Source organism: Apis cerana, linkage group LG13, assembly GCF_029169275.1.
Source record: "Apis cerana isolate GH-2021 linkage group LG13, AcerK_1.0, whole genome shotgun sequence".
NCBI lineage: Eukaryota > Metazoa > Arthropoda > Insecta > Hymenoptera > Apidae > Apis > Apis cerana.
The window spans coordinates 10,071,414-10,097,954 of record NC_083864.1 but is presented as its reverse complement, the minus strand read 5'-3'; the positions used below and the strand labels follow the sequence as shown (position 1 = coordinate 10,097,954).

At 42.1% G+C, this 26,541-nt stretch overlaps 1 protein-coding gene and 1 long non-coding RNA gene across 2 annotated transcripts in view; one reads left to right on the top strand and one right to left on the bottom strand.

The window, feature by feature from the left end:
• Positions 1-26,541, top strand: part of LOC133667145 (uncharacterized) — a 61,902-nt gene that overhangs the window by 21,019 nt on the left and 14,342 nt on the right. The gene's annotated exons all lie outside the window — the stretch shown is intronic.
• The window catches only part of LOC108003971 (paired mesoderm homeobox protein 2B), a 44,692-nt gene that overhangs the window by 8,954 nt on the left and 9,197 nt on the right, over positions 1-26,541 (bottom strand). Inside the window, exons 2-5 of the mRNA XM_062083516.1 lie at positions 14,411-14,684; positions 6,949-7,154; positions 1,351-1,516; positions 777-990 (exon numbers count right to left, since the gene is read on the bottom strand). Coding sequence (XP_061939500.1) covers positions 777-990; positions 1,351-1,516; positions 6,949-7,154; positions 14,411-14,495 — 671 coding nt within the window. The 5' untranslated portion in view covers positions 14,496-14,684. The remainder of the gene's footprint in view (positions 1-776; positions 991-1,350; positions 1,517-6,948; positions 7,155-14,410; positions 14,685-26,541) is intronic.

The following is a 26,541-nucleotide window of genomic DNA, read 5'->3' as shown; positions in this document are numbered from 1 at the left end:
AATTTCCAAAATCTGCTTTTCATCAACTTGCCACAAATTCATCCGCTCTTCTATATTAAGAAATAATATAGATTGCCAATGGCCAATAATCGGAAACTTCCGTGCTGAATTTTCATCTTTTTCTCAAACAACTCTGTTTTCTTATTTTCAACCACCACGATCGATATTCAGATCACGGAATATTTTCAAAAAGGATTTCCAAAATCTTTTCACCGACAAATTCATCCCCTCATCTCGCGTTAAAAAATAACATAGATGGCCTTGCCAACTCCTCGTTCCTTTCCAAAATCAAAAACCCGCCACGGATCATCCTAAAATCCCAAGTCCTAATTTGCCTGCCAATCTATCCCCCGACATATCCCCATAAATCTTAACCTGATTCCCGCATTATCCCTCCAACATCCCTCCAATGGCTCATCTCGTTCGCCATTGTTCCCGCGAAACTCATAAAACCGTGTACACAAACCTGCCGACAGGGTCCTTAAATCGGTCGTCGTGCACCCAGGGATCCCGTGGCGACTTTAACGAGGCGACAATTATCGCGATTATACGAGTGGTAGCCGAGCATATAACCTGGGGCGAGAACGTGGCGCGGCAGGAGGGAGGTTGGGTGGATGGGAGGAAGTCGACGACGAGGAGTGGTGGTTTAATGGCGCGTATCGAGCATCCGGCAGACGTGTTCAGCGGTGCTTGGGGGAGTCGCGCTTTTCTGAACCTTCTGGACGAGGAGGGGATATTTCCTAAAGACGTAAATACAAACGAAGCTTAAAGCTCACCTCTCGCCGGGTGGGCCAAGACCCCCGACCGTGCTGGGTGGCGGCGGTGGCGCCCTTATGGGGGTTGGAGGTGGCGTCGAGACGCCACCCAGGGACGGCTGACTCTGCTGGGGCCGCGGGCTGACCGAGGCGGAAGTGGTGCTGGGGCTCCTCGACCCCCCAGCTCCATCTGGACCGGCGTCCTCCGCGTCGGGGGCGCTGCTGCTTGTCGTTCCTTTTGTGGGCCAAGAAAAAAGACGCGAAATGCTTGTACCATTGATCGTTTTAAATTCGTGGTGTTGATGATGATGAGGAGGAGGTTGTTGTAATTAATTGTGTGTGGGTGGGGGATGTTCTTAGGGATCGAGGTTAGGGAAATCGGTTCAGGCTTATTTGTATTAGTCCAACATAAACTTAAATTACTTAAAAGACTATTTGATTGCACTACGTAATGATAGAAATGGTTATAAGTTTACGTAGTCACTCTTTAAATAAAAATTGTTTTTTTTTGCGTTTAATTGTTCAAATTGAAAGAATACAAAACAAAAGAATTTTTTAATGATCATTGTTGTATCGAGGTTGAAAATGATGATACCTTCAGGATCATGTCCTGTGGGACTGGGTCCTGCCGATGAGGACGTTGGGGGTGCGAGGCCTGTCGTTTCCAACGCGCCACCCCCTCCGCTACCCTCTCTTTTCCTCTGTTCCTCCTTCAAACGTTCGCTTTTCCTCCACTTCGCTCTACGATTTTGAAACCATACCTGTAAAATTCAAATTCAATCCGTTTTCATTCCCGAATACAATCCAATCAATTTCAATCTCTTAAAAATTTCATCTTTACTCGACCAAAAAATCGTCCAATTTTATGTATAAATTTCTCATCGTCGATCGAAAGCAAAAAGAAGATGGAAAAAAGAGAGAGAGAGAGAAAATCAGCTTCAATTTCAACCTCTGAAGAAGATCGATTCGTTGTACAACGCGTAAATAAGACAGAAGGTGCAGCGAAAGAACGAACGAAAAGGAGAAAAAAAGAAGAAGGAAAAAAAAGAAGCAAACGAGACTACGATGAGGAATGGCGCTGAAGGCGGCACTTAAGCTGCTTTATAGGGCTACACCTGGTGTGCAGATATGGAAGGATAATTGCATGTAGGGGATGGCATTCGCGGCTGGACCAGAAGGGGTGTTGGGCCTCTTGGCCGCGTGCATGTTCAACGAGCTGACAGCAACCACGGCGGCCGAGTGTTTTTTAAAAAGCTCGAGTTCCGCTAACGAGCCTAACTTGACATAATACCAACTGAAATAGACTTTATTATACCCGGCGGTCCTCCGCCGCTTCGTGCCACCACCCGCTTCGTGGCTGTTGCTTTCCAATTCCTACCCCTAACGCAAGCTTCTTTTGGACCGAGTTCCTCTTTTGAATTCTCTCCAGCATGATGTTCTTATAGTTGATACTTAAGAATTTTTCTTCTTCTTCTTTTTTTTTTTTTCTTTTTTGGTTTACAGATTCGATCTTCAAGTTTGCAACGAATGGTTAATGGATACGTATCATCTTTTGCTATATTTTTTATTACTTTTGTTATACCGTAGAACGATTCCTCGTGAAATGGAATAGATTTATAGGAGCGTGATGGGAGGGTTAATTCGAAATCACGAAAGAAGAAGTTGAGTTTGAACCTTGGAAAAATTAAAATCCAAACTTAATAACTTGGCTAATTAATAAAGGAAGACCAAACACGATCCTTATCATGATCAACCGTCCCTGTTGAACCCCTGTTTCATCGATCCGTCGCACTTTCCTCGACCAAGTGTCGAGAGATTAAATGCGTTTATCTCGTGGAGAGGGAAACGGCAGGAGTCGGTGCCATTACCGGCGTTTCTCGGATTAAATTCGTATTGAAATACACAAAAAGAGGAAAGAAAGAAAGAAAGAATGTTAGGAACAAGAGAAAGCGGGGAGGGAGGGAGCGATCCAGCGTGGAGAAGGAAAGAGTCCCGACGGGAGCCACCGGCTTTGTTCCCAGCTATTACCCGCCCCCGCAACCCCGAGGATGTTATTATATCTCCTGTCTTCCTCGTGCGCGAATTCGAGCGAAGGCAACGTCGAGCTCGGCGTATTTATTTTATTAAAACCATTTTCCAACCGTCCCCCTCCCTTCTCGTCGCCGAGAAACTTTCCCTCTCCTCGGAGGAAGATAATCATTTCCTCGGCCCCGATCCGTAATAACGCGTTTTGTCTCTTGGAACAGGGATCGGAGGAGGAAGAATCACGTTTGCGAGGAGAGTAATCGACTTCCTCGCCAAGTTTATTTTATTATCGATTCCAATCCGTTAATGAGTTCTCGGAGACTTTCGCGCCGTGATTCTTTCCAACTTTGTCCGATTCGTTTAACCGCGAGATAAATTTCTTTTCTTCCTTCCTTGCCGATGGAAGGAGCAAGTTTCTCTTCGAGTATTACGGGCGATGATGTTTCATTGGATTATGAGAAAGGAGAGAAAAAAAAAAAGACGTTTAAAAAAACGTTATGGTCGAAGAGAAACGCGATTGAAATAATTGTGTCGTAATCGTTAAGAAATTGATGAATTTAATTAATAATTATTGGCGGGGAAAATTTGATTTGGAAATCGGACCGTTTTTGAATGTATACGAAAACGCAAAGCCTCTTACTTCTTCATTATGTTTTCATTAAACGAACGAAAGGAACATTTTTGCTTGCAAATTTATAAGCGCTTTATCACGGTATGTAATCCAATGGTGAAAGGCATCTTCACCCTCGTGTATTTCATACGTTCCTTCCTCCCATCATCCCCCGTGTTTTTCTTCGCATTTTAATCGTCTTTTTTCTTTTTTTATTCCGTTTAATCCGGATACACGTCTGCAATGGCATTGTTTCACTCTTTGCTCTAAAGTCAAATGCGCCTTAATCTCTTGACACTTGTTCCCCAAATGCTTGCTTTTAATTATTTACCCCTTTCTCTCTCTCTCTCTCTCTTTCTCTCAGACAAGATATCTCTCAAATAATATTTAAAACCGTCAGGATTCCATCGAGTTAGCAATTTTTATCGTACAATTCGAGTAATAACGAAAATCCTGATAAACGAATCGAGATTTAATTTTCTTTTCGCTCGAGCCTATAACCGATCCTAGTTCCCCCTAGATCTCCATGCCTGCCGCGCATGCGCGGCTTTCCTTTCCCTCGAGCACCTCGGTGTGCGTGCAGCATAATTGGCGCGCACACTGGGCGACGACGAACAAACGTCAGAGGCTCGTGTGCTCGCCTCCGACGATCCACCGACGATGGCCAACCACCCCCGCGCCCACCCTACCCCGTACTGGGTTCTAATTGGAGTAGGAGAAGAGGACCGGCACTGCATAAACGCGCCTATTTGTCCATTATTTCAGATTCCCTTTGTCTTCCCTAATGAAACAATGAGTCTGCGCCGTAATTGCGTCATAGCCGTCCCTGTCCCTACCTTCCTCCCATTGTGTGTACACCGCTGCCTGGCATGGCCTTCTCGTCTTATAATCCGGACAATGCAGCGGGATAATACAGAGTACCCCCCACGCTGGCCGAGCGACGGTGAAGGATTCTTTTTCCCAGACTTTTCTATCTACACACGCGCTCTTTTCCTCTCGATTCCATTCATTCTTCTCGTGAGGTTTCGACGAACTTTTTCTTTTCGTTTCTCGTTTTTTCCCAATTATTTGGATTTGATGGAATTATTGACGGAAATTTGGAATTTGTTTTCTTTGAATTATGACGGTTCATGTTGTCTATATTTAATTTGACATAAGTTGAAAGTTGATGTTTGTTTCGTTTGTTTGGAAGTTTGGATTGGACGTTGAAAGTTCAATTAATGAGCGCGTTTTAATACGTGAGTTCTCGGTTTCCGTTTTAATTAACGAGACGAGATATGAAAACACGCAATCTCTTGGAATTATTTCTCCTTTATCCTTATACGAATTCATCCCTTGGAATTATTTCTCGTTATGTACGTTGTACAAATGTACACGATTCCGTTGATGTTATTTATTAATACTTCATCAGATTCGTGTGTCCAACATTTAAATCCTATCATCTTTCTCATTTAGTTCGTTTAATTGCAAACCCATTGCTCGATGTTTGCGTTAATTAATTATATATCTCATACGAAATCCTTATTGATCTAATAAGAATAAATTGAATGCATTTGTGAACACGTAATATTTTCTTTCTTAGTCGAAATAAATCCTAGTTCGAATCTGACGATATATAAATATAATTAGTTTATTATTATTACAGTTTCGTACTAAAATATTCCATCGTTTTCACAAATTTAAACAATATTTTTACTATTTTCACTTTGCTCTATTAATTATGAAAAATTACGCGGATAGAATTCTAACGATTAAAATTTTCACTCAACTTTTATTTAGTTTCAAACCTAAAAAATTATTGCAACAATATAATATTGCAATTTATCTATTAATTAGAAAAGTTATTATCTATTAATTAGAAAACTAGGAAAAAATTGCACGGTAATTCTAACGAAATTTTCACTTAATTGTTATCCAATTTTAAACTTAAAAAATTACTGCAACATTTCTATTAATTAGAAAAGAGGGAGAATTTAAACAAATATTATTTATTTTACTCTATTAATTATCAATTCTAATAGAACGTACAAATTTAAACAAATACTATTTATTTTATTCTGTTAATTATAAATGTATTTGGAAAAAAATTACAGGAACAAAATTCTAACGATTGAAATTTTCACTCAACTTTTATTTATTTTCAAATCTAAAAAATTATTGAAACAATATAATATTGCAATTTATTATCTATTAATTAGAAAAGTGAAAAAATGGACAAATTTAAACTATTTTCACTTTATTAATTATAAGTGTATGGGGGAAAAAATTGCACGGACAGAATTCTAACGAAATTTCCCTTAATTGTTATTCAATTTCAAACCTAAAAAATTATTCCAATTATCTCTATTAATCAAAAAAAAGAAAAAAATGGACAAATTTAAACGAATACCATTTCCACTATTTCCACTTTTAAAAAATTACACGAACAGAATTCCAACGATTGAAATTCTCACTCGACCGTTATTCAATTCCAAACCCAAAGAAATTATTCCAATTACTTGTATTAATTAGAAAAGTGGAACGGAAACAAATGGACGAAAGTTTGGCGATAGGTTGGAAAGGGGGGACGAATTAAAAATCTGACATGAGCGATCAGATATCCTGCAGATGTTCCAACAGGATTTGAGCAGGGAATCGCTATTACTGGCGGGATTCTCTGCAGCGCGAATTACGCCGGTGCGAGTAAATATGGGCAGGAGGACGTAGCCAAGAGTACAAAGTAATCCCGGAGATTACCGGCTTACTCTGTCAGAAGATTACGTCAGGTCGAGGGTGTCAGCGCCTCCCGCGGGAGATTGGGTGTACCCCAAAACTACCCTACATCTTGCGCTCCTGCTCTTACTCCCGTGATCCATACTCCCGCGCGTCGAAACAATCGATCATTGTTGCCCGTTTGACCGTGATGCTTTCGTTACGATCCCTGATGACGGAATTCGTGAAACGTATCCAACCTGCGTCCTCGATGCCTATATATTTTCTAATAGTATTGAAATTCGTTCAGCATTATTTATATATATATATGTGTGTGTGTGCATATGTATTTTATTTTGTAAAAATTATATTATTTCGAGTAGTCTTTTTTGATAAAAAAACGGGGGGGATGGGAAAATTACTATACGAATTATTAAATAATTCGCGAAACATGAAACTGGGAAATTGAACACATTTATTAAAGTGCGTTCGCGCATTAGCATATTATTGTATATTTTGATAATTTAAAAGTTAATTGATTACAACTCCTCTCATTAAGCGACATTTCCGATTTATTTTATTTCCCTCCTCTCTGTGCCATTTATTCATTTGATGCTGTTTAAAATTTGATTTGTCGGAAAAAACGTGCGCCACTCGAAATCGTTAAACATGCCATCGAATATTTGTCGATGGGAAAAAAAAATATATATAAAATAAGATATTATCCGTTTCCCAGAAATGTTTTTTAATATTTAATTTGTCGGATATCGCGTTAGTTTAACGTAATACCTATAAAAATATAATTTCTTTTTGTCTCGATTTTGTGATATGCGATACCACTGTTGCAAGTTTGCAATTGGTACCAACCTGAACCCTGGCCTCGGTGAGGTTAATCTTCATCGCGAGATCCTCCCTCGTGAAGACATCCGGATAATGTGTCTGCGCAAACGCTGACTCCAATTCTTCCAGTTGCTGAAGAGTGAACGTGGTCCTGTTCCTCCTTTGCTTTCGCCTCACGAAGGAATCCTCCCCGACTCCGTGTAAAGCCGGATGATAAGCCGAGTAACTGGTATCTGTAATCGAGACAGCCACTCTAATTAATTTATACTCGCTTTCTTTGAACTTCCTCTGCAGAGAACAACTCTCGCCTCGCATTAAAAGCTGACAATAATAAAAGAAAATTATTTTTTTAAAAAAGAACCATTTTTCTAATATTGACGGACACTTTATTCCTCATAATCTCGAGGAAGGAAAGAAAAAAAAATTCGAGAATACCATTCCAAAACTGTCCACCTCCAGAGAAACGTTACGCAAATCTCTAAAAAACACGCACGCACATACCCCGATCGATCATTCCATCCGGCACCGCAGGTTCGACAAAAATTCAAAACTACCACCCTGTATACCACCCCGGTGCATGATTTAACGCGGAATGGCTCGTTCGCGGGCCAATTACGAGGAGCACGCACGGCTCGTCCGTTGGAAATCGGAAAAACGGGGAGGAGAGGCGGTCGAAGCACGCGCAGACAAAAGGACGAGGGGGGATGAGGAGAGGCGATGGATGGCGTTCACGCGAGAGAGCGAAACAGAGAAATGGTTTGGACGAAGGAGGGAGGAGACGGATAGGTGGATGGATGGACGCGGGTAGAAAGGGAAAGAGAGAGTGGGGGATAAACGGTTACGAAAGCCAGAGAACCGCTTATCAATGATGCAGGGCAATCAGCGCAATTAATTACCGCGGCGCTAAGCCGGGGCTTAGCGAAAAACACAAATTAATTTCCTAAGCTCATAAAAATTCATGGAGGCCCGCTCGAACACGACGGATCCTCCTCCCCGCGAGTACTATCGAGTATGCGCGAGCACGATGCATCGATCCAAGATCCGCGTCCAATTTCGGATTTTCACCGTGATTATCGTTTTGTTCGGTAAGGCAAGTCGGGGCTGAACGATGGAATGTTCTTGATTAATGCCCGACTTTGGAGAATAGAGGGTAACAATGAAGGGATCGAGAGGATTTAATGGATTAAAATCATTGCAACGAGAAAATAGTGTTGACCAAGACGCCGAATCTAGATAACTTTCTTGGCAATTTATCTTTCAATTAAAGTAGAGAATTATGAGAATTAGAGACTGATTAAATTAACGTTAAATTTGGGTCGTTTTGATAACAATTTTACTTTCGAGAATAGATTCTACTAATTTATACTGTACTACATATATATATATGTAAAATTTTAACAATCGAGCCATCATTGCGCAAGATGATGATAAATCGTACACCACGGTTCTGAAATTCAATCTCCTCCTCAAGATGGATTTCGGCGACGTTTCGTTGAGTGTAAATGTATAAATCGGTGGCGAAAAATCGAATTGGCGAATTGGTCGCGTCTCTGTTTGCAACAAGTCATCCAACAACGGGAGCCAACTTTCATAACCACCACGACGGGACAATTATACGCGGGGCAAACTCGCATCGTGTGTCATTGGCAATAGTCTGCCGCCTGTGCAATATTAATGGGATCGTTCACGAGGATTTTCGCGTGCAGTATGTATGACTTTGCAATTGAATTTCCCGCGATCGATCCGCCCTGTCCTCGCGTTTAATAACAGCCTTCTCTCTTCGCGGAAAATTGTCTGTCACCCCTCTCCCCCTTCTCCCCACCCCCTCTGTCAGATACGCTTCACAGGTAATCATCGGGATTCGTTTTATTAAACGGTAATGTCATGTTTCCCCGTGTATTTTTTAACGCGCTGGATCTCCTCGTGCTAGGAAATTCTATTCCAGAGAATCATTTTTTTTTTTTTTTTTTGGAGAGGAAGAGTTTTATAAGCGTTAAATAAAGTATGATGACTCGAGGTGAAGATATATATATATATACGTCTTTTCATTGGATGTCTCGTCTTTTTGGTGACGAATTGGAGAAGATAAAATTAATTTTCAACATCTAAGGTTCGACGATTCGAATTTATAGTTCGAGGGAGAAAAATTTAAGAGAGAGGATGAGAAATCGAGTTTTAGATTAGATTCAAGAAAGCTTGGATTCAGATACCTTTCGTGAACGGTATTTCGTTTTTGCTAGTGAAAAGGTTAGAAAAGAAATTGGGTTTGTCTATCCAAATCTCAACGATTCATTGCTTAACTTCAAAAAATAGAACGATTTAAGAAAAGGAATGAGAAGAGAGAAGAATAACGAGAGTAGAAATGGGAAGAAGTTGATTGGAAATTAATTCTTAGATTAAACTCAAGAATTTTTGATAGCAAAGGAAATAAAAAAGAAAAATTTAGAAAAAGAAATTAGATTTGTCTATCTCGATTCATTTTTAATTTCTTAACTCATAGTATCGTTCAAAAAATTCAAAAGGCAACAATTTAAGAAAAAGAATGAGAAGAGAGAATGAATCTTGTTGATTGGTTGGAAAATAAATTTATCGATAGCCAAAATTGAAATCCACCTGGATTTAAACATCTTTCGTACATCCAAATCTCAACTCATAGTCCAAAAATAGAAAACAATTCAAGAAGAATGAGAAGAGAGAATGGAAAAAGAATCGAAGCTTTATTAGTTGATTGAAATAAATTTATCGGTGGCCAAAATTGAAATTCACTCTTAAATTCAAGACACGAAACTCGAAATCCAGATATTTTTCACATTAAGAAAAAAAATTTAATTAAATTTGCCCATCCAAATCTCAACGATTCATTGCTTAACTCATCGTCTCAAAAATAAAGAACAATTCAAGAAGAAGAATAAGAAAAGAGAATGAACAGAGAATGGAAGAAGAATCGAAACTCGTTGATTGGTTGGAAAATAAATTTATCGATAGCCAAAATTGAAATCCACGAAGTCCTGGATATAGACATCTTTCACGTTAAAAAAGAAAAATTTAGAAAATAAATTCATTCCTTAATTCATCGTCCAAAAATCTAGAAAAGAACAATTCAAGAAAAGGAATTGAATAAGCTCGTTGGAAAATAAATTTACCAAATTTACGGTGGCCAAAATTGAAATCCACTCTTAAATCCATGAATCTAGATATAAACATCTTTCACGTTAAAAAAGAAAAATTTAGAAAATGGATTCGTTCCTTAATTCATCCAAAAAATCTAGAAGAGAACAATTCAAGAAAAGAAATGAGAGAAGAGAATTGAATAAGAATCGAAGCTCGTTGGAAAATAAATTTATCGGTGGGCAAAATCCACTCGAGATCCTAAGATTAGACTCGTGATCCGGAGGAGGGGGGCGAAGCCCTGGATCCGGACAACTCGCGCAAAACTCATCGAGACTCCTTGCTTGATCCAATTTATTAAGCGCGGCCGGAGAAACGCGGTCGCAAGAAAGGGCCCGGTGACTCGTGCACACTTGTCCTCCTTTCTCCGCGAGGAGGGTTCGTGGCTTTGTCATCTCCGTGTCGGGGGAAAAACAATAGGGGGGAGGAATTAATATCTTCTTCTGGCCAAACGCGGGAAGCTCGCACGTGCCCCGTCGACTACGTGCGCCTTTAAAACGCTTTGTCCTCCTCTCTCGAGGACCGCCCTTGATTTGCTTCCGCTCGAAATCCCTGTCTGGATTAACCCTTAAACCCCGCGCAGTAGGGCACAGGTACCTCCTACTGTCACGATTCGTCCTTTTTTCTTTTTTCTTTCCTTCTCTCCGTCCATGGTTCTCGTCACGTGTTTGAGGGTAAGATTTAAAGAATTGTTCCTATAATAGGGTTAAATCGTAAGATTCTATACTTTGTTCCAAGAGATTCGTTCGAGGATTTAGTAATTTAGATTGTAAATTAGGTAGCACGTTTTATTGAAACGAATTTTTTAAGCAATAATTTTTTAAACATAATTTATCGTTCCAATCAATGGAGAAGACTGGATTAAATCTCTGGTAGGGCACGGATACTTTCTACTGTCACGATTCGTCCTTTTTTCTTTTTTCTTTCCTTCTCTCCGTCCATGGTTCTCGTCACGTGTTTGAGGGTAAGATTTAAAGAATTGTTCCTGTAATAGGGTTAAATCGTAAGATTCTATACTTTATTCCAAGAGATTCGTTCGATGATTTAGTAATTTAGATTGTAAATTAGGTAGCACGTTTTATTGAAACGAATTTTTTAAACATAATTTATCGTTCCAATCAATGGAGAAGACTGGATTAAATCTCTGGTAGTACTTTATTGTTTCTCTCGATGGTTCTCGTTGCCCGTTTGAGGATAAGCGAATGATTTCGTTTAGAGAATCGTAATAGTAAGATTTTGTCGATTTATTTGTTCGAAGATTGTAATTGTAATTGCTTTAAATTGTACTCGAAGTTTCGATACTTCGAATTTCACGATCTTGAATAATAATATTTGAAACGAATAGGCAAACGAAGTTTTTAAACAATAATCCACAATTTATCGTTCCAATCAATAGAGAAGAATTAAATCTCTGGTAGGGCACGGATACTTTCTACTGTCACGATTCGTCCTTTTTTTTTTTTCTTTCCGTCGATGGTTCTCATCACGCATTTGAGGATAAGCGAGAGATTTAGTTTAAAGAATTGTTTCTGTAATAGGGTTAAGTCGTAAGAGATTCGTTCGAGGATTGTAATTTAGATTGTAAATTAGGTAACACGTTTCAATCAATGGAGAAAACTTTCTGGATTAAATTTTTCGTAATAGGGCACAGATACTTTCTTTTTCTTTCTCCATGATTCTCGTCACCGTTTTGAGAAATTTAGAGAATTGTTCCTGTAATAGGATAAGATTTTACTCGAAGAGATTCGTTCGAGGATTGTAATTGCAATCGGGTTAAATCTCGAGGTTCTAATATTTCATTGAAACGAATTTGTCAAACAATAATCCACAATTTATCGTTCCAATCAATGGAGAAGCCTGGATTAAATCTCTGATAATAGGACAAATACTTCCTTTTTCTCTCTCGATTTATTGTTCCTGTAATAGAGTTAAATAGTAAGATTCTATATTTACTCCAATTTTTTGAACAATAACCTACAATTTGTCCAATCAATGGAGGAGGACAAAGAAAGAAAGAAAGAAGAATGAAAGAGACTAGTAAAAACAATTATCGCGTTTACCTGAGCCTCTCGTCGGCAGAACGAAGAGAGCGGATTCGAAAGGTCCGTGGAAAAACTAGACACAGAACGAAATCTAATAACACCCCGACCGTTACTAATGACCCTAACGAGCTAGTTAGATGTTAGAGCGAATGTCGGTGGGCTCGGACCCTGCGCCGAGTGAACCCACTTACCGACTTATCACGTAGTTACCTAATCTGTTTATCCCAACGGGGGGTGGCGAGGGGCCGGGGAAAGCTGGAAGGGTGCACGGACGTCCCCGAGGACACCTCTCCCTCCCATCCCCTCCATCTACTGGAGATCATCCAGCAGGCGTCGTTTCGACACACATGTGCCGTTTTCGAAATATTATTACGTGCCTTGGATCAGATACAGTGTGCGGTTAAATTTTTTTCTGATTGCGCCGAGGATTTGATTGAATATTAAATAATGAGGGTGAGGAGGAAAGTGGAAAAACTCGATGGTATCATAGGTGGTCTTAATCCGATTATAATTTTCTAAGAATGGGAGACGAAATTTTGGGAAAAAGAGAAAAAGACGAAATACCCGTGTCGCTGAGAAAAACTTGTGTTTTTCGTCGCGTTCTAATCAACGATAAACGCGAATTTCACTTAATTTTAAGTGGAGGTAGAGGGAAGCGGGCGCGGATAAAGGGAATGATAAATGCGCATTAAAAACATAATTTCACTTTGCGCGAGGGAAATCAATATTTTATTTAAACTATATTTCGGGCCTAGATGGAAGGGCACTTACACACGTCCCTGAGGATACCGTATATCTCTATCCCCTCCTACACCTACGGTCCCCATTCGATTATCTACCTACCACATGTATCTCATTGAGGTTCATAATATGCAATAAAGTGAGCATATACATCGTGACTCGATGAGCCGAACGTTATATCCAGGGGCGTGGAAAAAGGTTAAAAAAGAAAAAAACAAAATGGAAAAATCTTTTCTTCTATACCTCTTTTGCCAAAAATTTATAATATCGATAACGATCCATAAATGGAAATGAATTAAAAAACATAAACATTCGCAACGACGAGTATCGCGAAAAAATAAATAAATAAAAATAAAAAAAAGGAGAACAAAATTTAACCGACACAAAAGAAGATATCGATCAACAAATTCGATAGACCGAAATTCAAACTTCAACTTCGGCTATAAAATCCATCGTGTTGTACAAAGGCAATTTCCATCGAAATTCAATCGCCGTGAAATTTTGATACGAATAAAAAAGAAGAAAGAAATTGTATTTTCCCCCTCCAAAAAAAAATTACAGGGAAAACCCGAAATTACGAGACTCGGTTGTCATCGAGAAGGTTGGGTAGTTAATACTGGAGGAGAGAAATGAGATATTCGACTTGGAAAGCGATCGGTGAATAGGCAAACTGGCGTCGAAGTTCTGAGGAGCGAGTCGACACCGCCGTCGGGACGCGGTTTAACCGGAAGTTGGCCCGAAGTGCAAATTAAGTTTAGCGGCCGTCCAGTTTGTAGCGTCCACTTTGCGTAACTCGGTCTAGTCGGTAATGTAACTTCATCGATGTGTTCCGCCAGAGCAAGTGCCGGGTACAATCAATCTCCCTTCCCCCCTGTCGCATCACTCCTCGCACCACTCTCCACTCCCTTTAATTCGGTTTTTTCGATATACGAGCAAATTGTTAAGCCGGTCAACTTTTACAAATTTATTTACAAAAGAAACAAAGAGGTAATGGACCGTTTGCGTACATTACGTATCTACTTTCATTTTCAAATACGACACGTAACGAATATCCAATTAAAGATTCACATAGAATTCAATGCTTGAAATATTTAAATCTTGAACGGGCAGCATTCCATCATCGTTTATAATTCCTGTTACGTTACAAGGGTGATTTGAGAAATTGGATCGACGTTTCTCCACGATACATCCCGGTTTAAAGTCCACCCTCGGCTAGAGTGAAATTGAGGAGGAGCAGTAAGGGGAGGGGGAGAGGAAATAGATGAAGAAATGTAAGATTATGGGCGGAATCGAATTTTTCTTACGGGGGGAGGGGAGAGTGAACGGTACTCTGGGGACGCAGCAAGGGATTCCCGTACGATACACGCGATGAAATTTCTTATTTTATATATATATATATTTCCTTTATTCCTTGAATTTTTCTCTCTCTATTAAATTTCAATCAAAATACAGCTACGATACGAAAAGAAGAAAAAACAAATTTCTCCACTCCGCTTATCCCAAAACGCAAAGGAGACGCAAATGGAATGTCTACTTACAGGGGTGAGTGGCGGCGAATGGGTACTCGAGGGTGGGTGGTAACCGTGGCGTTGGAAGACCCGGGGGGCAGTGGTAGCAGAACATGCCGCCAGGCCTGGCCACCGTCCCACCCCCCGGCCCTCCACCCCCTCCTGCCCCCGGCACCTGCGGCTGGCTCGACTGCTGTTGCTGCTGCTGTTGCTGCTGCTGCTGCTGCTGCTGTTGTTGCTGTTGCTGTTGATGGTGCGTGTGGTGGTGGTTATTGTTCGCCTGGTGAGTGTGAACCGATCCAATCTGCAATTAAAGAGAAACGGGGGTCCTTTACGTAAGTCGTGCATCACTTTTTCCAAGAAAGCGAATTAGCAGAAAGCCTCGTCACGAGGAATATTGTCACGAGTATTTTTGAACGATTTATGGGGAGGGGGAGGGGGTGGAGAGAGGAGGAGAAGAGAAATTGTGCAATTGTCAGCGGTAATTGTTTTCTTGGGAGGATTAATTAGGAACGAAGGCTAATTTTTTTCTTCTCCTTTTCTTTTCTTTTTATTTTTAAAACGACTTAAAAACGACTCTCTCTCTTTCCCTCTCTGCACACTGTTTAGGTTAACGGGTATTACGAAATTAATTTATACCTCAAACGATAAACATAATTTCAGCTTAATTTTACTCCTACGTAGAGATAATTTTTCCTTAATTAATTCGATACAACTCGGTTATAATTATCAAAGAAACGAGCCACGTTTCAATTTATACAGCGTGCCCCTCCAATAAATCGAGCTTCCTCTTCCCAAACGTTGATATAATATAGATTCTCAACTTACAAATAATCTAAAAAGACTAGGATTAACTTTCAGCAATTTTCGAGGGGATAGAGAACATGCCTGTCTTCTTATTATTAACCTGCATCCCAATTGAACTCTTGTCAATGTTGTCAAAAAGAATAAGAACGCTATTAGAATATCTCTTAATTATTTATTTTTCGCCACACTCACTAGACAAATATTTCTTCCCTTTCGACTCATAAAAATAGAGGCTCCAGTTATAACAATTCTCATTAACTGCCTACCTGACTACCACCCGACTGATTCGTCGAAAAAACAAACTCTCCAATCGCTTCCCGATTTCCCCTCCCCTTCTGAGCGACACCCGGATTATTCGGGGTTGGTTCCGCGGAACGCGATTAACGGAGACACGCGGCGCGACGAAGAGAGGGAAGGGGGGCAAAGGAAGGCGCATCGGCCACGGGGTTCGCAGCCGGAGGACCAAAGGAGAAACGGAGGCGTATATAATACAGGCGGCGGCGGCGGCCGATTACGCCGATCCCCATTAGAGGGATTGTAAACTCCCCTGTAAATAAATGATGCGCGTATCGAGGGGGGGGAGGTAGGGGGCGAGTGGAGGGCTCTTTGCCTAAGCAGGCATCGGTCGTTGGAACTTAATAAACGGCGGGGTTATCAATTTATAATGGGTCAGCGTGTCGCGCATGCCCGTGCCCACTAGCAGGGCCGTAGTTACGTAACGTGGTGCACGCGAAGCTTTAAACTTGGAGCTGTGTTCCCCAACACTACCCCCTTCCCCCTTGCCACCTACACGCGATTCCACGTTGCTTGCCTCCGACCGCCACGATCGTGCTTCCTTCTTCCTATCTCTCTCTCCGTCCCCCTTGAACTCGAGCCCCCCGTCTCTCTCCGTCCTACTCGCCCCTTCACCCTTTGCGGCTCCGCTACAAGGGACAAATTGAATTTTAGATCATGCCGTGTGCTCTTCTGGGGTCCACGAGAAAACCGAGATGCAGAGGGAGAGGGAGAGGAAGAGGAAGAGAGAGAGAAGGGATGGGGTGGCGGTGGAGGGGAGCGGGGAGGGTGGTCGGGTCTGGGAGCAGCAGCAGACGTCGAGATGATACTAATTGAAATTTGAAATTGATATTAGCGAATTATTACCCCTCTCTGTCGCGCGGGCGCGCTCGTTCCTGCTTGAGCCCAACGCAATTACGGCCGCGTGTCGGGTATCAAAAGTAATTGCTGCCAAACTTAACGAAATTTAACCAATTTTCGTTTTCGGCTGCCTGACCTTCCACGACGACGGATTACCGGCTCGGGTTTCGCTTTACGTATGCACGCCAACTCCTTTACAGGGGAGATTGCAAATGCAATTTTGCAGGGGACGATCCTGCCTCTTGGAACCGTTTCAACGTCTTCCAAGGAGCGTGTACGTGACGAGTCGTGTGTTCGAGATTCGCACCATCTCTTCCAATTTTGCGTTACAAATTCACAATTCTTTTCCTCCCCTTCAGCGAAAACAGAAAAAAAAAAAAAAAGAAACCAACGTGCTCTCCACAATTAACCCCTAAAATCAAGCGAGACAAATCCTTTCCCCCAACATCAGTGAACCAGTGACACTATTAAACGGATCAGCCGATTCGGTCGCAGGTAGAAAGAGTCGAATCGAATCGAATCGAACCCCTCTCGAATAAACGCGCCCTTCGAGCAAACCAACGTTCGCTCCAAGTGCACGTTAGAAGCGTAATGACGGAACATACGCACCGACAGAAGGGGCGAAATGTAGCGAGGCTAATCCTCGATGCAGGGTGGCCCCAGGGTGTCGTCTCTCCGGGTGGCGAGTCCTCGGATGCACGCCAGATCGGGCACCCTTCGAAAAATAAAGTCCGCATGCGGTCCAGGGGTGTATTTGCGGTGTTCAACCAGCGGGGCGAAACATTATGCCAGTGTTTTATCGTGCAATCATCCGACTGCACCCCTAATGTTTAAGGGCATAAGGGATTGCGGGCTCGAGTGGAGTGTGTTTACACGTTGGCACACGCCGCGGATTTGTTACACGCTCGTTACACGAGTCCCCGTCTCTAATACGTGGACGGGAATTCGATTCGGATCGAAGGCGAAGTTTCTTACGTTAAGTTTGCTTGTGCTCGAAAATCTAGATCTGGTCGCAGTTTTTTTACAATCTTATACTTCGGATAAGAAATGTTTCTGCGAATTTTAGGGCTAGGCTAGGCCAGGTTGCTATTGTTGGCTATTTTTCCACGTACGTGGCACGGTGAGTATGCAAATTGGTTCATCAGTGGCCGACTACCGATACCGATACCGATGTCGACGCACCAGAGAGTGCCGACTAGTCCATTACGAAGTTTACGAAAATTACAGTGATGTTAGTACCGTTGGCATCGATGTAGTGAGTAATGCACACATCCAATGGTTCGGTAACCCGGATTATGGACATCCAGTAATACTGATATTCAATTATTTGGGTACACGTAGGAATATCTTGTTACCTGGCAGTTCTAATTGCGCGGGGCCAGTGTTATCGAGTTATCCCAGTTTAACATCCTTGCAAGTATAAAGCATCGTTTATGCAAAATTGAAATAGCATCGATGATAATTCGATCTCGAGTTACCGCGGAAAACCAACGAGATCCGATTGCTCATTTTTTCTCATTCTTCATTCCGTGTCTCCTTTTTTATCCCTCGTTCCTATCGTCGTTGCTCGCGCTACTCATCTTGTCTCATCTTTGTTGTCGAATCTTTTCTTTCTTTTCTGATCGGAGGATGATCCTCGAGAAAACTCGCGCAAAAGCACGTGTTGTACAAGCGGGTGAATAAGCCGGGTGTTTAGATTCCGCGTGTGTAACACTGCGCTCATTAGAGAGCGGCGCTAATTGCATAATTGGTGGCGGCAATTACGAGCAAAGCGGTGCCGCGTCGGGTGACGTCAACATCCAATAATTCGGCACGCGACGACAATCGCGCAAATAGAGCACGAATATCGCAATTAAAAGCGATAATACTGAAATTGCCTACCCTTCGCCTCACCCCCTTTTTGGATAAATCCAGACTCAACTGTTTCGTTTCGAGAGGGGCAACGGTTCGAATCTTTTGTTCAAAGATTTCGAGTGTTAAAGGTTTATGTATGAGGTTCGGAGAAATTATAAATTATGTATTTCAACGATTTCATGTGAATGTTAAGCACAGGAAACCATAAATTAATATCTTGATGATCGAGGGGACTAAAATTATCAATTACGTTTTAACAGAATTGGCATTAGTGTCAATGTTGATGTTAACAGTAATTAATATTAATTGAAATCCGAATTCATTATTGATAATCCCGTTATTGGTAGCCTGCCGGAATTCGCTATTCCGCACAATTCTTTCCAATCTTTTGATCATTTTTTTCTCCTTTTTCACGTCATCCAGTACGATATTTTTAATTTAATCCTCGGATTCTATTCCGTGCGTTTTTATTTCCGACGAATTTCAAATTTTTGGATAAAAAAGACGTAGATTCCGGATCAAGAAAGCTCGGCCGACTGCGTAAAAATTGGTGGGGCGTCGAATTGGAACGACATCGTGTCGACGTACATTGGAAAACTTGACGGAGACGCGATTAACGAAGATTTCATTAGGGACAATATTGCGCTCGCATCGGCGCTCGTTGACCGGCGGGGTCCTGGTTTCTTTATTGGCCGGCTGGAATAAATTGGAGAGAATTAATTAAGCGGCATAAATTGGATGCACCGTGTTAGCCCTTATTCCTGGATGACACAATTTAATAAGCATCTTCTCCGCAGCACTTCCCATCCGCGGCCCTTAAAGGTTCCAAACTTTGAGGAATGCCGCAAGGATGAGGATAAGGCTCTCGTTTTATTGCATTTGCCACGTTAGATGGATAACCCTTGTTCCTCGTACTTCTTGTTTCTGCCGGTGATGGTGCTGTATTAATTTCTCTCCCGGATCGGGAATATAAAAATATGAATTAAATCAAATGGAACGATTTTATCATCGATAACTCTGTCAAATTTTTATTATCGGTATTATAAAGAGGGTATTGATATACTCGATCGAAAAACAAATACAAAAGTTGGTACACAAAAATATGGCTTATACGTTACTTATTAAGTTATAAGCGATTGAAGTTTGCGTTAGATGAAGCGAGACGGAGAAAGAACGAACACGTAACGCCGCACCGTGGCGCGACGGTGAAACGAAGATAGCGCTGTCTCTCTCTCTCTATCTCCGTCTCCCTTCATCTTAACTTAAACTTCAATCGCTTATAACTTAATAAATAATCGACATTTTCGTACATCGACTTTTACGTTCGTTTCAGGATCGACTCTCAAAATATCTTAAAAATATATTAAGATTCGATATAACGAAAAAAAATAAAAAATAAAAATAAAAAGAAATTTTTCTTTTTAAATATATATATATATGAAATTCGATAATAAGTGTTTCAATCATTCCATTTTCGAAATCTTGTTTATCATCATTGAAAGCAAAGCGTTGGAATGGACCATGGGCATTCGACTCGAGAGAGGCAGTGTTTCTCGATTGGCACGGGTCAAGAAGGAAGAGCGTGCCCCAGAACGTAATATCGTGTCGCGCACAATACAATTGTAGATCGGCTTCTTCAATAATATTACGGCATAGACGGTTAACGGGTTAAGAGCGCGCATTGTCGTCTCGTTGAAAAGAAATCGAGGACGAAACGAACTGTGGGTAAATATGCGCGGCTTAAGGCCATTTTGCCCCGATGATCGCGACGACCAATTAGACGCCATAATGCATACAGGGTGTTGATAATAACGTTCCACTCCTTCGTGTATATCGCGATAAATATAGCCGCGTTTCGATGATGATTCATTTTTTGACGCACGCTTTCTTTCTCTCTCAAAATCTTCTACCTTTGACCGTTCGAGAATACTTTTTCGGGACAAATATATATCTGTTCCTGCACTCTACTATTCTGAAAAAAAATTCAGTACGTTTTCAAATATCCATTTCTCTGCTATTCATTTCGATTAATTTTGAAAGAAAGTTTGTAAAAGTTTCGCGACCCCTCGTCACAGATTGCTCCTCTCTAGAACTTTTTCCCATTGTTTTCTTGGTTAACACCCTGTAGAGAATCGCGCGGCCCTGTCTATAGACCGCATCGAGTACGGTGTAATGTACTTTGGTTAAGCGCATCGGAGCATGCTCGTCGCCGAGTTAACGCATTTAATGGAGGTTAATTTTGCATATGGTATTGCTCCCCCGTGCCCTAACCTCTTTACTCGCGCACGCTCAACCATCCCCCGGATCGTAAGCTCACGACCAAACTACCCGAAATTACGGCCACAGAACGGGGATCGTTATTAAACCGGTCGCTCGATCTTTCCGCTTGATCGAATTATGCGGTTACGTATTTACGTGGTTACTTTGTCTTTGTCGTATTTTCCTCTGAAAAGCAGTTTTTCACTAAAAAAAAAATTCATTTGCTTCTTCTTTGTATTTTAATAATCTTATATAAATTTAAGTTCTGATAGTTTTATTATCCGGTTGGATCGAGTCAGGTTAGGTTAGGTTACGTTTCTAGCCTCTTGAATGTCACAATGTCAACATTGTTTCAATAATCGTTGGATTATTATTATAAGAATATTTGGAGTAAATTTTTTATCGTATTTAATTTATCGATAGTTACATTTAATAGGTTTGGTGAAAAACACCAAGCTGTTTCTAGTTTCTGGAAGTTAGCAGCTAGCTTTTTCACGATCTATTTATCACTCGTTGCCCATTCATCGACCCCTTCTCGAACGAATGGCACGCATACTACGGCATCCTTGCAACAGGAAGAAGCGTCCCACGCACGATTCCGTTCCGGACCGTGGAGAGATTCCGGTTCCGGATACCATTCGGCATGCATTTATAGCCCTTAAACGGCCACCCCTCCCTACGGTGCATAGCCATTGTCGCGGCCAGTGATCTCGAGGGGAGCGAGCAGACATCTTGATTGTTTCGTAATAAATGTCCAACGCCTGGACATTTATTACGATTGGCCTCTCGGCGACCAAATTCAATCAAACATTCTCCGTCACGTTTCCTGACACGCTTCCATATCGATCATTTGCCGCGATAAAAGTGACGCAAAACAAGATTTTAGGAACGCGAAATTTTTATAAAAAAATCAACTCGAATAATTCTTTTCAATCGCAACGTTTTAAAATTTATTTATCTTCAAGAAGTTTGAGAAAATTACGAATAACGAATCGTGTACCTATAAACGATAAAAGAAAGTTAAAAGAAGAGAGAGAGAGAGAGGAATAGAAATAAATGAAATAAGCTCGAAGGGAGAATCAAAGCAGAGGGTAATAAACACTTGATTCAACATCACTCGTCTTCCTCTTGTCTCTTCACACCATCACCGAACTCCATTTGACTTTTGCCTCCACTCGATTCCACCGCATTGCACACGCCCTACCCGATGTGTGCACACTCGACCGGGCATCTATACTACTTCCTCTTCACCCCTGCTCTCGTTTTCATCCCTTCGCTCCATCCCTATTCCATTCCACTCGACTTATCCCTCTTTCTCCTTCCTTTGTCGCTGTTTATTTTTCTTTTTTTCACTTCGCACTTCCTGTCGTTGCGTCCATCTTTTTTTCGCTCTCCCTTTTTTTATTTCCTCTCTCTCTTTTTCACAGCGTGTAAAAGAGCGAGGACGGAGAGTGGCTACGATCGCAGTCTGCTTTTTCCCTTTCGATTCGACCCGGCCACCCGGTGGTTTTCGGTTTATTTCCCGCTTATCCATTTACATTTGATTTATCCTGGCTGTCGCGCACCGCTCTCGAGGGTTGACGCCTCGGATTATCCCGTGATCGTTGAAAAGTAACGCGCGATTGTACGATATTACCACGTCTAAATTTTAAATTTGCGAATAAAGTAAGTAAAACATAGAAATATATTAGGGTAACGGTAGTTAATGGTCACGGCGGCGCTAGTATCGCACAGTATCTTCATCTTTATCTTTCCAACTTGAGATTTGTTCCTTGATACAATACAACGGTAGAAAAGTTAACACAACAAACACGATATCTATTCGAAAGTATATACTATCTCGATATTAATTGACTCTACTCTCTTAACCGTAATTAAAATACATATATCGTCCCTTCAATGATTTACTGCAACATTCCAACGGTGTAACCACTACACTGTGAGTGGTGGTGCACTCGTGAAACCATGGGGTCTAACAAGAAGCGTCCTCTTCATCGATACACATTAAACGGGGAACCTGAACGAGAACGAGAGACGAAGAAGCATTGGCCGTGATTGAATTAATCTGTCAATTTGCCAATTACACGGATGAGTTTGTTTGGTGGCTGCGGTACGCTTACGTCTCTCCTTGCGTCTCCGCCGCGTTCATCGATCGCAAGTGGATCGTCGAGTGTATACACGCTCCATGTGTGTATGGCTGCGTGAAAATCCTCGTCTGTACACGTCCCTCTATCTACTTGCTGCCCGAAGTGTGCGTGGAGAAACGCGTTTGCGTGTGTTGACGCTCGATCGCGCGTCTGTGCGAACGAGAGGAATCGGGCATACGTAACCGCGTGGCTCGGGGCACAGATTCAACGAGCTCAATTGGCGCACCGAACGAGCAGGAGGATCGTATTGATTCTCCGGTTACATAGTCGCGGTGCGGAGGAAGCTAGCTACCGCCTCGAGCCAACCGGCCGTCTTTGTTTTAAGGCCGGGAAGAGACAGGGGTTTTGGTGGATTTTGGAGGATGATCGGCGATATCGGGGTGGCGTAGTTTCATAGGATTCTTGTTAACGGATTTGGTTAACGGATTTCGAATTTCTTTTTTTGTTCGAGTTGCAACGTTCTTCAATTTTGGGGATGTTGGATCTAAACCCATTCTTTCGATCGGGAAATGTTGAGGTTAGAATTTAATTGAGGGGGGAATACGAGGAATTGTGCTTACACTTTAAGGATGTTTCGATTGATGTGAAGTCATTCGGATTAAACATTGGACTAGAATTTGGCAGGTCTTTCGAGTTAGATAAAAAGTAAAGTATCCCGCTTGGCAAATATTGGATTAGAATTTGGCGGAAATTCTTCAAACAGTTGAAATCGGTAGAACTATTGCTCTTAAATTTTAGGTATGTTCGGTCAATCTAAACCCATTCTTCCAAATCCATTATCCACCTCGGTCGGTAAATCGTACGTCTCAGCCGATTACGGCAAAGGGAATACGAAATTACGCTGTCGTATTTACCCATCGGTGCACCATTGTTGGCTGTATCTAATTTGAACTTCGTTTCCAAGACAGAGAGAGAGAGAGAGAAAGAGAGTGAAACTTGGACTCCTCTGCAAGTAGATAGGCTCTTGCCGGCGATATAATATCGCGGCTGAGGGGAGGGGTTGGAAATGGAGGAAGGCGACGAAGGGAGGAAAGAGAGGGGGAGGAGGACGGAGGATTGTTGGAAGTTGGCGGGATCGAGTGGTGGCGGAGCCGGAGGGTGCCAGGGGTAGTGTATAGGGGATGATGCGCAGTCGAGGGTTTCGGTTCCCGGTTTCGCCCCGAGGGCACCATTTCCAACGAAACCAAGCACGAGGCAGGGACCGGGATCTCTGGAACCGGCTATATTCCAATTGCTTCCCTCCGTTTGATATGCGCCAATTTCGTCCAATATGTCGCGCCCCCTCCCCTCCCCCCCTAGATCAACCAATCTTTGTAGAGGTAACCAATACTCCCCGGCAACCCTTATCGTTTGCCTCGATTTGATCGCTGGAAATTTCGAGTTGGACGCGTTTTTCCGACTTTGCACGAAGGTTGGACTCGACTCGATTGGAGAGAAATTGAACCGGTTAATAACTCTGATGTTGTTAATACTTTTAATAGCGAGTTGATGATATGAATGGTAGGAAGAAGGAATGAGAATTTTCGATGGGTAATTACGTTTACTTACGAGTAAAAAATTGATCGAAATTATCTATACGAATTATTCTATATTTTCTGATAGATAGATAAATAAAGATACGAACATTTTCAATTGCTAATAAAATTTCACTCGTATCGATAACCGATATCATCCTGCTTCGACTGTCCCCCCCTTCTGTACTTCAAATTCCATTTTTCCCTGTCACCCCTCCGCCTCGATGTCTCCGACCGAATCCGATAAATCCATTTTGCCGGGAAATCCCGGCTGGAAATTCGTTGGTCACGTGCTGACAAGTGACTGGTCAGTGGTCCGCTTGGTCCTCGAGTTTTCACGTCGGGACATCATTTATATAGTTTATCGTCCTTTTGCACCCTTGCTCGTCGGATACTTCGGTGAATAATGCATAAAGAAAATCTTCCCCGTGATTGCTGGCCGATACTCTGAATTCCAAAAGGGATCGCTATTCGCATTTTGCGAAAAGATTTTCGTGCAAAAATTTTAACACGTTCAAAAATTGTTGTAAATTTTTATCCATTGTTCCATTGAGGAATAAAAAAATAGCTGGAAATCCGATGGAAATTTTATTATTCTTTGAATTCGTTGGTTTCAAGAAACGAATTCATCGAACATACTTTTCATCCTCATTCTTCATTGGCGAGCGAAATCGCCAAACATTCGCCGGTGACCTATTTCGAACAGATATGCAAGCTCTATGAAGCGAAGTGAACTCAGTCAACGGAAGCTACGAGGTGGGGATAGCTTGTAAACGTAGCATAATGAGCCATAGAGGGGAATAAGCCAAATTTCCACCACCACCAACCTCGCAGCCCACCCTCGTTACACAATCGTCGAACCTTGACTGGACTCGGTTCATCTGTCGATGAACGATTTCTAGACGTGTCTATGATATATATATACCCACACATTTCTTTCTATCCCTTTATTAATTATTCCAGAATCCTTCTCCCGATAAAAAACATCTACAAACAACATCAAACCTTTCTTCCTTTCCATCTTACGATCACAAGTTCATCAAAAGTCAATCTTTTCATCTCCTTATACCTATCAACGCGTTCCAAGGTGCCATAAAAAAAATGGCAACAACGAATTCGAACGAATTGAAAGGAATTGGGTCCGAGACGGGGTCCAGTGCACGAGACGAGGGGGTGGTCGTAAAGAAAGCGGAGGAGAAGGCAGGCAGTCAGGTAGAGAAGAGGAGGAAGAAGGCTTCGAACGTGCCGGGAATGATGCGTTCCCTTACCGTTCGCTCTCCTCTCCTCCCGCCCTTCCTCCTCCCTCCCACACTCCAATGTATTATTGCCCGACCGTAAATTTCGCCCGGAAAGCGATTTAGCGAGGAAGCGGCAGGGATAAATCTTGAAAAAGTCGAAAAGCGTAAAACAGCAGCAGCAGCCTCTCCGCCTGGTAGGGGAGGCGGTTGGAAAGGGAATGATGGGGGGAGATAGATAGATAGAGAGAGAGAGGAGAGTCTCAAGGGTAGCCAGTCTCTTACTTATAGATATAAAAGAAGGAGGAACGCTCTCGATCTTCGCTCTTTCCTCTCTTTCTTTTCCCTCCGTTTTCACGGAGGATCACCCCCTACGCGTGCACCTTTTCGAGGCGGGGGCGTGTCTGCGCCCTCCTACACCCCCCTCCGCCACGTGTGTGCATCTCACCGTGTAAACGCGACTCCCTTAACCTCTCCTCTGTCTCTCTCTCTCTCTCTTTCTTTCTTTTTCCCCCGTTACGTACTTTGCTTCGACAAGAAAAAGAAGAAACAGTTTTTCACGAGAAGGAAACTGGTTGGATAAGTTTTGGTGAATCGTGGAAATTGTAACGTGACGACTCGTCACACACTTTCGGTGAATATCGAAGGAGGAAACGCGAGGGGTATGGAATATTGAACGTTATAATTCAACGCACAATTCCCCGGTCGAGTTTCAGTGGCCTCGAGGCCGAGCTTCGTTCTAAGACTTTCGACTCGGCGGAGGTCTCGCCTCGAAATTGACTGTTAATCGCAGTGGCGCCACGCGGCCATGAATAATTGCCGGCGTCAGCCGAACAACGAATTCGACGACGATGGATAATATGCAAGCATCAATCCTCGGATCGGGGGATGTTACGATGATTTATTTATTCACCGGGCCGTGGCTGTCGCGCGCAACCATGGCCCGAAACCGTGGATTTGCAAACCGTATTAACCTGCGAGCGCGAGGAAAAAAAGGACCCACCCATCCTCCCTCTTTTTTCCGAGTCACAAAGGGATTAAAGCACCGCAATTTTCATTCGGTCGTTTCGAATCTGGCCCCATTATTTCTTTTTTTTTTTCTTTTTACGCGCGGAAATGATTTAACCTTCGATACTATCATAGGACTGACGACAAAAATCAGCTCCTAGACGCTGTTAGAGAACGGAGAAGGTGTCGTCAAGTTTCGAATT